General features: G+C 49.2%; 1 protein-coding gene across 1 annotated transcript in view; it reads right to left on the bottom strand.

The window, feature by feature from the left end:
• Positions 1-12,895, bottom strand: part of LOC115311663 (E3 ubiquitin-protein ligase RNF115) — a 30,372-nt gene that overhangs the window by 14,416 nt on the left and 3,061 nt on the right. The window contains exons 3-4 of the mRNA XM_029970420.4: positions 1,231-1,276; positions 65-267 (exon numbers count right to left, since the gene is read on the bottom strand). Of these exons, the coding sequence (XP_029826280.1) occupies positions 65-267; positions 1,231-1,276 (249 nt within the window). The remainder of the gene's footprint in view (positions 1-64; positions 268-1,230; positions 1,277-12,895) is intronic.

Genomic DNA, 12,895 nt, shown 5'->3' with positions numbered 1-12,895 from the left:
AACACAACCCTTCCGATCAGGTGGTGGACTGCGCCACCTGGCCGACGTCCGGCACGACGCTCACCCCTCGAGCGGCTGCCTGGCCTGGTTGTCCGGGTGCGGCCTGCGTCCCACCCGGCCCGCTGTGCGCGAAGGCGGCCCCCGCTGGCGCAGGAGCACGTCAGAGGCGGACGATGACGGCGCGTCGTGGAGCAGCTGGACGCCGCCCTCTTCCCCGGGGGCCCGGTCCAGCCGCCGCAGCACGTCCATTATCGTGTTGTTCCACAGCTGCGACAAGACGGGAACACCGGTGTTTTCGCCACGGCGTCCGTAGCGTCTCCGACCAGTGCATTTGCCGCTTCTTCGTTTCAATCGCTACGGTCGCTTGTTCTTGTCTTGCCTCTACTATATTTTGCATGGAGGTAGGACACTTCCGGAGGCGACATGAGGCCACCAGAGATGAAGCCCGAAGTGTGGAGGGACATGCCCCAAACGAACCAAGAGACGCTAATGGAGGAAAAGGAGACCTGACTCAACAGCTGTTTTGGTTACCCTCAGGGCCCCCTGAGGGTGACCAAAACAGCTGTTGAGTCAGGTCTTCTTTTCATCCTAGACGTCTCTTGGTTCGTCTGGGGCGTGTTCCTCCACACTTCAGGCTTCATCTCTGGTGGCCTCATGTTGCCTCCAGAAGTTACCTACCTCCATGATATTTTTACATTTCCCAAATTGTAATGCCTCCGTTTTTTTTTTTTCCTCCCCCTTACCGGGTTAATGAATTACGTGGCTGGGAGACAAGCGTAAACAGAAAAGGTCTATACCGGCTTTTGTCGATATCGGTGTTTGTATTGGCAACGCAGTTTCCAAGATCGGAGGAACGAGAAAATAGAAGCGGGCAATTCTTCTTTTGCTCCCAAGATTCTGTTATTGTAACCTCGTCGTGACATTCCGGTAATTCTTCCAGTGCCACGAGTGACTGCTGGTTTTGGGGATTTATTACACTTGCGACACTGCGTGCCACAAGCAAACAACTGTTTGTTCGAGGAAAAAAGGAATTTCAGCCCCGTTGGTGCTTTTATCCTGCAAACACCAAAAGCCCATGAAGAAAAAAAAAATGGACACCTGCTTTTTTTTGTTTTATGGACACAAGAAGCTTATTCCAAAAACAAGTTATCCAAAATAAAAAATTCTTTTGCACTATTTTTTTTTTTTTTTTTTTTTTTGCTATACCAAGATGAATTTGAGCCAGCCTACCTCTCTGAATTGTGCAGCATGGTCTAGGTCATCGTCTGAATCCTCTCTGAAAATGGAGACAAAGGAAACAGATGGTGAACCATCGGCACAGTCGTTAGCACAGGACAAAACTGTAATCAGCAAGCTGAACTCCCATTAATAAACAGAGCTTTTAAAGTGTGCCGTATTGATGAACCAGAGTTCAGACAACCCCAATACTCCCTTCAGCGGCCCAGAGGTTGATTGATTGATTATTAGGTGTTTAATGGCGCAAAAAGCAACATAGGCCATGCTGCGCCAAAGAGATAATTAAAAGACTCTATAGTAGAAGGAAGGAATTACTATGCAATGCACTATGCAGAGGATCTATAACTGGTGCAGGTAGCCAGTTTTTTTAAGAAAATCTAAAATGTGATCAAAAGGAACTAAAGGTTCATCTCCCAGTAAGAAGACTGGATGAAATGGAAGATATCCAGAAAGTAAAGGAAAACTCGTCCGGCGTTCCTGATCAAAAAATTTGCAGTGCCATAGAATATGCAGTATAGTTAGCGATTCACCGCAATGCTCACAGACTGGGGTGTCCTCACCACAAAGAAGATGTCGATGGGTGATACGTGAATGTCCAATTCTCAAGCGACACATTAAGACTTCATGGCGACGGTCTCTATGGTGCGAACTCTCCCATAACTCCAAACGTGGTTTGATAACATGTAGCTTATTATTTATTTCTTTGTCCCAGTCTTGCTGCCAGGCATAATAAACTGCTTTTTTGAGAACCGGTTTAAAATCTTCTTGAGGCAGCTGAACAGGTGTTTCCAGAGCATCCTTAACGGAGGCTGCTAGCCTATCCGCCTTTTCATTACCTGAAATTCCCACATGGCTTGGTACCCAGCACAGCTTGATATTGTATCCCATTTGGAAAGCCAGGTTTAACTCTGCCTGTACTTGTTGCACGAGCAGATTCTTAGAATCATTGAGGGAACAGAGAGAAAGGATAGCACTCTGGGAGTCCACAAACAAAATAGCTTTTTTGATGTTGTTGCCTAATATATATTCAATAACCATGAGCACACCATAAAGTTCTGCAGTAAAAATGCTGGCAACAGAGTGAAGCCGTCGAGCTTTTACAAAGTGTTCTGAATATACAGCTGAACCGACAAAGTGTGGAGTTTTTGCACCATCAGTGAAGAATTGTGCATAGTCCTTATACTTAGCTTGCAAGGCCATAAACTCTTGCTGAAGAACTAGTGGTGCAACAGATCGCTTATTGTATTTCGCTAGCGACCAGTCACAGGTATAGTGAACCGCCTTCCAAGGAGCAATGCTTCGAACTCTCGTCATCAAGCTACGCTCAGGGAGCGCAAGTTGCAGGGATGTAGACATGCATTGAATGCGGAGGCATAAAGGCCGTACTATACTTGGCTTGTTCTCAAAAAGACGTGAAAAAGGAGATACCTGCAAGCAACGATAGGATGGGTGTTCAGGATCAGATTTGACTTTATAACTATAGCATAGGCTGAGGAACTGTCTTCGCTTTTCTAGTGGCATTTGGTGCGTCTCTGCATACAAACTCGGAACAGGCGACGTTCGGAAGGCCCCCGTGGCAAGTCGAAGCCCAAGGTGATGCACAGGATCCAGCATTTTTAAAGATGACGGTCGTGCCGAGCCATATACAACTGCACCATAATCGAGACGGGAACGAACCAGCGAGTTGTAGAGTCGCAGGAGGCATCTCCTGTCAGAACCCCAGGAGACGTGTGCAAGTACCTTGAGAACATTGGCAGATTTAAGACACTTTCGCTTCAGTTCCTTTAGATGGGGCTGAAAAGTGAGCTTCTTATCAAAAATAACACCCAAAAACTTGTGTTCATGCCTAACGGTTATGTCAGTGCCATTCATCTGCAAGCTGGGATCTAGCGACAACCCCCGACGTAATGAAAAAGGCACGCACACTGTTTTTTCTGGTGCAAACCGAAAACCATTTTCATCAGCCCACTTACTCATCCTATTTATTGCTATCTGCAATTGGCGCTCACAAATTGACAAGTTGCATGAGGAGAAAGCAATCTGGACATCGTCTACGTACAATGAATAAAAAACTGATGATGGTATAACTGCAGCGAGGCTGTTGATCTTAATTGCGAACAAGGTAACACTCAAGACACCTCCCTGTGGGACGCCGTTTTCCTGTGTAAAAACATCCGAGAGCGTGGATCCCAGGCGGACCTGAAAACAACGGTCTGTCAAGAAGTCCTTTATGCAACGCAGCATGCGACCTCGAACACCGCACCTATACAGGTCCTGAAGTATTCCGTACCGCCATGCCGTATCATAAGCTTTCTGTAAATCAAAAAAGACAGAAAGGCAATGCTGCCGGTTCACAAAAGCCTCACGAACAAAAGTCTCTAACCGGACAAGGTGATCCAAGGTTGAGCGACCTCTTCTAAAACCACACTGGTTTTTATCGAAAATTTTCTTTTGTTCTAGAATGTATACTAGCCTTCTGTTTATAAGCCGTTCATAAGTTTTTCCTAGACAACTAGTCAAAGCGATAGGCCGATAACTTGCTGGTAGGGAAGGGTCTTTGCCAGGCTTCAAGATGGGAATGATGTGTGCTTGCTTCCAGCACTGTGGAAAACAAGAAGCTGCCCATAAATGATTAAAGAAAGACAACAAATTCATCAAGGATTCAGCCGACAAGTGCCTCAGCAGTTCATAATGAATCATATCTGGGCCAGGTGCTGACTGTTTCCTTACTGCAAGGGCTATTTCAAGTTCATACATTGTGAACGGCCGGTTGTAACCAGTATCACTTCCAGAGAAATCAATTGGCTGTTTTTCTGCCAAAGACCTGAACTTTTTAAATTTAGTACTGTAATTTGAAGAACTGGAGACCTCTCGAAAATGATCAGCAAGAATGTCAGCCTGATCTTTTAGTGATGGGGATGATGAAGGAAAAAGGGGAATACTGAAGGAGTGGTAAGTACCCCGAATTTTCCGAACACGATCCCATACCTCTTTTGCAGGAACAAAACTGTTCAGAGAGGATACATATTTTACCCATGAGGTCCTCTTGGCTTGTTTTCGTGTCCAACAAGCTTTTGCTTTGCACTGTTTGAATTTAATCTTGTTCTGAACAGTCGGGTACCGCCGAAACCTTCCCCAAGCCTTATTCTGAGCTTTTATGGTGGTCGTACAGTCCTTGTTCCACCAAGGCCTGCATTTCTTGGGAATATTTCCAGAAGTTCGGGGAACTGACAGAGAAGCAGCATTTATAATTTTTTCAGTAAGGTAAAGAGTCGCTTCCTCAGGAGACATAGCTAAAAAAACAGCGGGATCGACGGCTGCCTCCAGAGAAAATAAAGACCAGTCGGCTTTATCTAATTTCCACTTGGGAGCACAAGCTCGAAGAGAAGGAAGGGATACTGAACTTTCTAAAATTACAGGAAAATGGTCACTACCAAAAGGATTTTCTAAAACCTTCCAAGAAAAACAAGGAAGTAAAGCAGGTGATGATATGGAAAGATCAATGGAAGTAAAAGTATTATGAGGTGCACTAAAAAAAGTCGGTTGTCTCTTGTTTAAAAGGCAAAGGCCAGATGACAGTAAAAAACGTTCTATGACACCACCACGGGAGTCTTGACGACCACTGCCCCACATGGGGTGGTGTGCATTAAAATCTCCTAAGATTAAAAAAGGTTGCGGGAGTTGGCCCACAAGTCCTTGCAGGTCATGTACATGCACTGGAAGGTTTGGTGGAAGGTAAAGCGAGACAATTGTAATTAGGCGGTCAAGCAGAACACGAACTGCTACTGCCTCTAAGTGGGTCGCAAGAGGGACAGGAGCACAGGCAATACCACTCTGCACAACCACAGCTACTCCACCAGAAGAGCTGTTGCAAGAAACACGGTCCTTTCTAAAAACCTGATGTCGCCGTAATACCTGTGTATGTGTTTCATTAAGATGAGTCTCCTGTAAACAGATGGCAACAGGCTGGAGCTCATCGAGAAAAAAGTTGACATCATCAATATTTCGTAAAAGACCGCGGCAGTTCCACTGCATTATACCTATATTTTTAACCATTTAAAACAAAATAAGTATAACATACAAATTCTACTAAAAAGCTATATTCCTTACGGTTTAAAATCTATTTTTACACGCGGTGCACTTTGTTTTTTGGGGGGGTTATTCTGCCTCCGATTAGAGTCACCGGAGGCAGAGGGGGTGGACTCTGATCTTGAGAGGAGAGCCTCCTCATAAGATCTCGACCCACCCTCATCCATGGGCTCGTCTGCAGTTGCTGGCAGCTGGCCCTTGGAGGTCGACTGCTTTGGCACTTCCCCAGGCTTCCTCTGGGGAGCAGAGGTGTGGGGAGGTAGGCCCCGACCCCGAGAGGTCGAAGCAGCTGGTTGAGCAGGAGACGTCATCTCCTGTTCTGGGGTGGATGCTGGCAAGGCAGCATTCACCTTGCGGTTCGGAGGCGGTGCCACCGGCGCCGCTCCCGGGGGTTTCGAGGGGGACCGTGATGGGAGATGCAGGTCGTCCGGAGACGTCTGCGTTCCCATCGAAACCATTGGCCGAGCTGGTCCCCTCCGCACGGCCTCAGCATAAGTGCCTTTTGAAACAAAGGCAAAACGCTTCTTTGCCTCAGTATACGTGATGTTTTCAGTGACTTTTAATGTAACAACTTCTTTCTCGTCTTTCCACACAGGGCAAGAGCGGGAGTATGCCGGGTGGTTGCCACCACAGTTTGCGCAATGGGGCTCATTATTGCACGCATCTGTGACGTGCTCCTTGCTGGAGCACTTTGCACAGGTGTCCCTTCCCCGACAGTTCCGTGACCCATGGCCGAACCTCTGGCACTTAAAGCACCGTTGAGGGTTCGGCACATAAGGTCGGACACGGCACTGAAGGTAACCTGCTTTTACAGTCTGTGGCAGAGTGGTTGAATCGAAAGTCAAAATGATGTGTTTTGTCTTCCGTTCCACACCATCACGGCGGATAGTGATTCGTCGTGCATCTGTAACTCCTTGACTAGAGAGGCCCTCAATTATCTCTGGCTCAGGTGAGTCAAGCAAGTCATCCTCAGAAATGACTCCTTGAACACTGTTCAGTTTGCGGTGAGGACTGACGCTTACCTTGTAGTCGGAGACAAGGTTGAGTTTGAGAAGGGCATCACTCTGCTGCTTTGTGTTGACCTCGACAAGGAGATCATCAGAAGCCATCTTTTTTGCACTGTAATTGGAGCCAATAACACCTTCAAGAACTTTGGAGACCAGAAAGGGAGAAATTTTGCCAAGTGGCTTGTCACCTTCCGAGTGCATTACAAGGAATTTCGGGAATTTCTGCAGTACGAAAGATTCTTTCATCATGTTCAGTGCTTCGGTGCAGCCCCTTTTGGGGGGCCGATCAAAAGGTTTAAGTTTGGAACCCATATGAAGGGGGAGGGTTTTCGGAAACTGTGGTGCACCGCCCACCACCGAGCCCAACAAGGGAATAGGTAACGCTCCATAACAAGAATGGCTTGGCTGAAGACGTTACTCTATTAGTGCTGCCCAGTTTCTATAACCAAGTGTGGTTCTAGACAAGGTGTCTGTCGCCACCCAGGGTTAGCCCTTGCCGCCAAAAGAGTTGAAAAAGGAAAGAAGAGAAATGAGAAGAGTGAAAAGAAGGAGAAGACAAGGGTGAATGGAAGGGAGGGGATAGTAGAAGTGGCAACTAGACTGAATCATCCTGGCCGGGCCTTACCAGGACTCCCGTCTATGAGAAGCGGGGGCCGAAGTGGTGTATTGCCTCGCCCGGGGGGCCCCGAAGGGTCCAAACCTACCCCGGGCTTGGCTCAACCACCAGGATGCCCTTTTCCCCAGACACGGGAAAGCCACGCACAGCCATACGTGGGCGGGCGAACCCGCATGGCTCGGGGTCCGTGGAGACGCCACTCTCCAAACACCTGCTTTCACAGGTGCCCCCTGCGGGGAGCGGCCCAGAGGTAAAAAAAAACCTGGGGCTCGCATGTTTTGTCTTGAAGGAAACCCCTACAAAAGAGCAGTTAAAAGAGAATGGGGTCGGACAATGCAGTTCAGCTCCCATGATGAACATTTTTAACCACCCACGTTTCTCAATGGGATAACATATTCATTCTGACAACAAATTTCATTAATTGGGGAAAAAATCGCCAATTTCGAGGTTGACATGGGCGACAAAGAAGAAACAAGCAAGGCCTCAACAGTTTGCACGCACAATAATTTCTGACTAGTTTTTCATCTGGATGTGACTTCCAACCAATGTTGGACGACAGCCTACAAACGAACTGTCACAAATTTATTACGCCAGACAATCGGCGGTTTCTGATTGTCTGGCGTACAATGAGTGGGAACCATACAGGAGAAATTAGGTACAGAATATACATAGCTTGCACTGACGTTACTTGGTCAGACGTAGTCGGGGAAAGGGCGTGTGAGAGGGTAGCTTCTGCTGCATTAACGAGGCGCTTCTCGCCACCAGAAAGAGAGGTGGACTGATGTCACGTGCAGGCCACATATTGCATAGAAAAAGCAGCGACCACATGTTGTTTGGTTCCCTCTATAAACAGCCTTTTGTGTCGTGGGACTTGAAAAGCCTTCCCCATGCAGAGGATGTGTAAGCAGAACTGCCAAGGGAAAGAAGCCACTGTCATGGCACTCAAAAAGCCTTCTCCACGCAGAGGATGTCTAAGCAGAACTGTCAAGAGAGAGAAGCCACAAGTATAAGGAGGCACCAGAGGCACCACGGGGGAACTACTGAGCATGCACTGCTCAAGTATCTGAAAAAGTATACGACTTATGTTATTGCCTGGATAACATAAGCCCTGTACATAAGGTTTATGTTAAGATAAGCCATTCCAAGTCAGAAAGAGGTATTGGATCCCAGCAGAGAAAACGGCTCTTACTTATCTAGGAAGTGTTGGGCAGGAGTCTACAAACACAGGGGTAGAGATAAGAGGGGAGATCAATTGTTCCAGTCTCTTTGTGAAAAAAAAAAAAATGGGAGTGGCCAGGAGCCCTTTCTTATCTAGGAAGTGTTGGGGAAGTGTCTACAAACACAGGGGTAGAGATAAGGGGAGAGATCAATTGTTCCAGTCTTCTTGTGCAAAAAAATTGGAGTGGCCGAGGAGGACAAACTCATTTCTCGAAACAGACGTTTGGGGAAGGGATACAACATATCTTCTATTTTCAAATGCACGGACCCCGGACAAAGAGAAGGGGACGATACAAATCAGTAGATCCCTGCACGTTCGCGAATATTTGATGTCAACTGGCGGATGCGGATAAAAATGAATTAGATTCGGCGGATCGGATCCGGATGCCAAGGGCTAAGGATGCGTATTGGATTTCCGTAGGTTCAGATATACATTTTTTGCCAAAGTGGACCACAAACATGTGCGACCTCAGAGTGTAGAAAGAATAAATAAGTGATACTATGAAGTGAGTCGTCATTGAATGTTTCGCAGGAGCAAATTACTGTCTTAGAGAAAAGAAGCCAATCAAAGAGAAGATTTTTCTTTACACCAAGAAGACCCGATTCTCGCTAAAGATCACTTTTGAGCATTCTATCTCGCCAAAAAAGCTGTCCCTAGAAAAAGTAAAAATGCAGATTGTGGAAGCCACGCTTTTCCTGTCTCCCTATCTAGGCCTAGGACATGCAGGTCGTGGGGACCGCCATGGTGGCAGCTTCCCAGATACGAGGCGAGGCCACTATCCTCGAGGAGGGCGGCGTCTCTGTCGCCCTTCTGGGTGAACTTGCCACTGGCACACCTTTGAGAATGATCGCCGAGGTGGCCCATCTGCGGGAGCCACACCACCTACCCCGGCCCGAGCGCATTCACTTCCCACAGCCTATATAAGCCGGCCCCCAAACTCCTGAGTGTGTGTTGGGGGGGGGGGGAGGCGGAGCCAGAGAGATTCTTGCTGGGGAAGGCTCTGGTCCTTGGAGCCTCTACTTTCTTTTTGAAGCTTCTCCCTTCCCATGAATCTGCCTAGTACAGTAGCGTGGACCCCTCCAGGTGGATCTTACTGCTACGGCAGCACCAACCTTTTAGTCTTTCTTTGTCTTGCGAGCCTACGGAAAAATTGTGGTGGCAAAAAGTCAATAAAACCAGCTTCTTCAGAATTCCTGACTTGCGGAGTTGACTCCTCTCCATCGGAGCCTACAGCAGACTTCGGAGTGACCCTACCCTAGCAGTCCTCAACAGCGAGCTATGGAGTGAGCTCTACTTCATCGTGCATTCAGGTAAGCAGAATCCTACAAGGTGCATCAATCATCCTGGGAAAAAATGTTCTTGTATACCAGGGAAAGACCGGAAAACATTCTTCGGCAAAGTAAACCCAAAACTTATAAGCCACAAGAAAGGAAAAGCCTCCTCGACAGGGAAAACATTGTGTCTGTGTGGTTTTTTTTTCTCTTGACAGTTGACTAGCTGTTGACAAGTATGTGGTTTGGAGCATGTGGGTCACGGTCGGGTTTAAAACTGAAACCGAAAGAGGTTGCCATTGAAGTAGTCACATAGAAGTGAGGCGCAAGGCCAGGAAGCGCGAGGCTCAGGCGCGAGCGGCTGGGGTGGCCGAGAGTTAGGAGACCCCGCCAGCCAAGTTTGCCAGTCGAAAAAAGCCGACCCGTTTATTACGCAAGCCGTTTATAAATACAATCATCACCGAAAGAGAGCGCCACAATTTATATTCAGTCACTACATTAATGCCCTTTACATCCCCTCTTCAAGAGCACTTTGCTCACAAAACCAAGAAGCTTAGGAGAAAGTCAAACTCTGATAAGCTATGCACCGTAGCATTGCCTTAAAATGAAACTTTTGGCAAACTCGCTATGCCCAAAGCCCAAAAAGAGAAACAATGTGCCTTACACGTTACGCACGGCAGCGGAGAAAAGCATGCATTACAAGTTCAGTCATTTTGGGGCAACCACACGCCGTCCGCAACAGGAGTGGTGCAACTCTGGTGCCCTTGGAGATGCTGAAGGCGCACTCGGAGATACTGGAGGTGCCCTCGGAGATGCAAGAGGTGCTCTACTGCTGTCTCTGTACCCTGAGGACTGCTGCTGCAAGGCTGCCGAACCGTCGGTCGTTCGAGGAGTCTCCGAAGATGACGATGGTGAACTGCTGCAGGGAACGAGGTGCCTGCGGTTTCGCACGAGGACACCAATGGTTGTCTGGACGACGTGGAATGTGGACTCTGAGCAGGGCTCAGAACCGTTGCGGTTGACTGGGTGTCCTCCACCGACACTTCCTCCCCGTCTTGGAGAGCGCAAAGATCCCGCGTAGCTTGTCGAGTATTGAAGTTCCTTTGCTGTCTACAACGCTGGGTGGCGTAGCCCTCGTTGAAGTCCTGAACTTGAGGGCAATCAAGAACAAGGCTTGTGGCGGTGACAGGTAGACGCGTTTGTAGAGCATGCGCCATAAGGAGCTGGGCCGGGCTCTATCCCGACACGCCGGGAGTGTCCCAGTATGCTAGCAGTGCCAGGAAAAGGTCTTCCGCTTTTTGGAACAGGTCTTTGATTGTGCAGACCATCCTCTCGGCTTTGCCATTCGGCTGGGGATAGCACGGACTACGGACTACTCGTGATGTGCGTCAATCCAACCCATAGCATTTCACAAAGTCCTGGAACGCTTCGCAGGCCGACTGCGGGCCATTGTCGCTGATGAACATCTGTGGAATGCCGTGCCGGGCGAAGATGCTCTTGATGGCACAGATGACAGCATCAGCGGATGTTGACCTGAGCGCTATGACCTCAGGGTACCTAAACGGCAGTCGACGATGAGAAGGAAGTCCTGGCCATCCAGGTAGAACAAATCAGTGGCAACCCGCTCCCATGGCGCGGAAGGGGTTTCGGTGGCAACGTAGGCTCGCAGCGCTGAACGCTAGTGCTTGCCCAAGCAGTAGAGTTCTCGACGGTCGTCTTTGCCTGACTCTTGAGGTCTGGCCACCACACTGAGTCCTTGGCTAGAGCCAGACACCGGTTCACACCTTGGTACCCGTCGTGGAGCAGGCCCTTGCACAACAGTGACGGCATGACGAGACGCCCACCAATGAGCAGCAGGTCTTCACAAATGGAGAAGTCGCCACAATGATCCCAGTAGCGTGTCATATTCAGCATCTTAATCCCATTTTGGCCAACCTCTGGAACAGTAGACCCTCAGTGCACAGCACTCGGCATCTGAAGCTTACTGCACTCTGAAGTCGTCGAGGCACACTGCCAGAGTCGAAGGAAGGGCTGTCGCGACTTGCGACACAAAGAGCATGACGCTGTCTGTGGCAGACGCAGATGGAGGGAGGCCCTCGGGATTTTTTGACAGCATGTCGGCAGGGGCGAGGTACTTTCCCGGAACATACTCTACCGAGAACTGATAGTGCAGAAGTCTGATGCAGAAACGTTGAATGCGAGGAGGCACGAGGTCGAGATTGGCGATACCCAGCAACCTGACCAACGGCTGGTGGTCAGTCTCCACAACGAAGCTGAGGCCGCACAGAAACTCTTCAAAGCGCTGAACTGCCCACGAGACTCCAATCGCTTCCTTTTTGATCCAACTATACCACTCTTCAGCAGCAGTCAAGGCACGCGACGCAAAAGCGACTGCTAGGCGTACCCCTGATGCTTGCTACAGGCCGTACGAGCTGGCGTCTGCGGATACGGTCGTGGGGTACTCTGAATTGTAGTGGGCGACGCAAGGGCTAGATGCCACCATACGCTTCAGCAACTTGAAGGCAGTAGCTTGGGCAGATCACCAGGTCCAGACCATGTCCTTATTCAAAAGGAGCCTGACCGGCGCAGTCGTAGCAGATATATTCGGCAAGAATCGTCCAACATGGTTCAGAAGGCTCAGGAGGCGTCGCACCTCGTGCACATCCGTCAGAGGCCGCACGCTCGTGATGGCGGAGACCTTGTCTGGGTTCAGTGTAATGCCCTTGGCACTGACGACCACACCCAGGAACTTGACGGACGATACACCGAACTGACATTTGGAGGCGTTAAGCATAACGCCAGCTTGCTCGAGTCTCTTTAGGATGGCGTCAAGTCTAGCGTCGTGCTGCGATCTGTCTCTGCCAAAAACGAGGATGTCGTCCACCATGTTGACGAACCATCGAGGCCCTTGAGAATATCTGACATCGGAACATCTCCGGGACTGAGGTGATGCTGAAGGGAAAGTGTCTGTAGCAATAACGCCCAAAGGGCATGATAAACATTGTATAGTCTTGGCTGCTTTCACAGAGACGCACTTGATGAAACCCCGACGTTGCATCGAGTTTCAAAAAGACTAGCGCTTCCTAGCAGCCCCAGAACTTGGTCGATGGTTGGCATCAGGTGCCTCTCACGGAGAACGACCTGGTTCAACTTGGTTAGATCGACGCACAGCCGATGGCCGCCTGCAGCCTTGAGTATCACGACGAGGCCGGCGCACCGCGCCGCAGGTTGTCTCAACATGCTGGACGACGCCTTCTCTCTCCATTTTGTCGAGTTTGTCTTTCACCACCCCTCTGCGAGGAATGGGAATCCTTCTCGGTACGCTCAATGAGAAGAGCACCGCCCCGGGCCTGATGCGGATGTGGTACAGGTCCGGCATCGTACCAAGTCCCACAACGGCAGGTGGCATCGGTCTAGTCTTCGACAGGTCGATATCGGTTACGGAGCCAACTAAGTG

This window comes from Ixodes scapularis, unplaced genomic scaffold, assembly GCF_016920785.2.
Source record: "Ixodes scapularis isolate PalLabHiFi unplaced genomic scaffold, ASM1692078v2 PGA_scaffold1__304_contigs__length_218370807, whole genome shotgun sequence".
NCBI classification, from domain to species: Eukaryota; Metazoa; Arthropoda; class Arachnida; order Ixodida; family Ixodidae; genus Ixodes; species Ixodes scapularis.
Note: the sequence above shows the minus strand (reverse complement) of the source record. Positions and strands in the feature narration are given on the sequence as shown.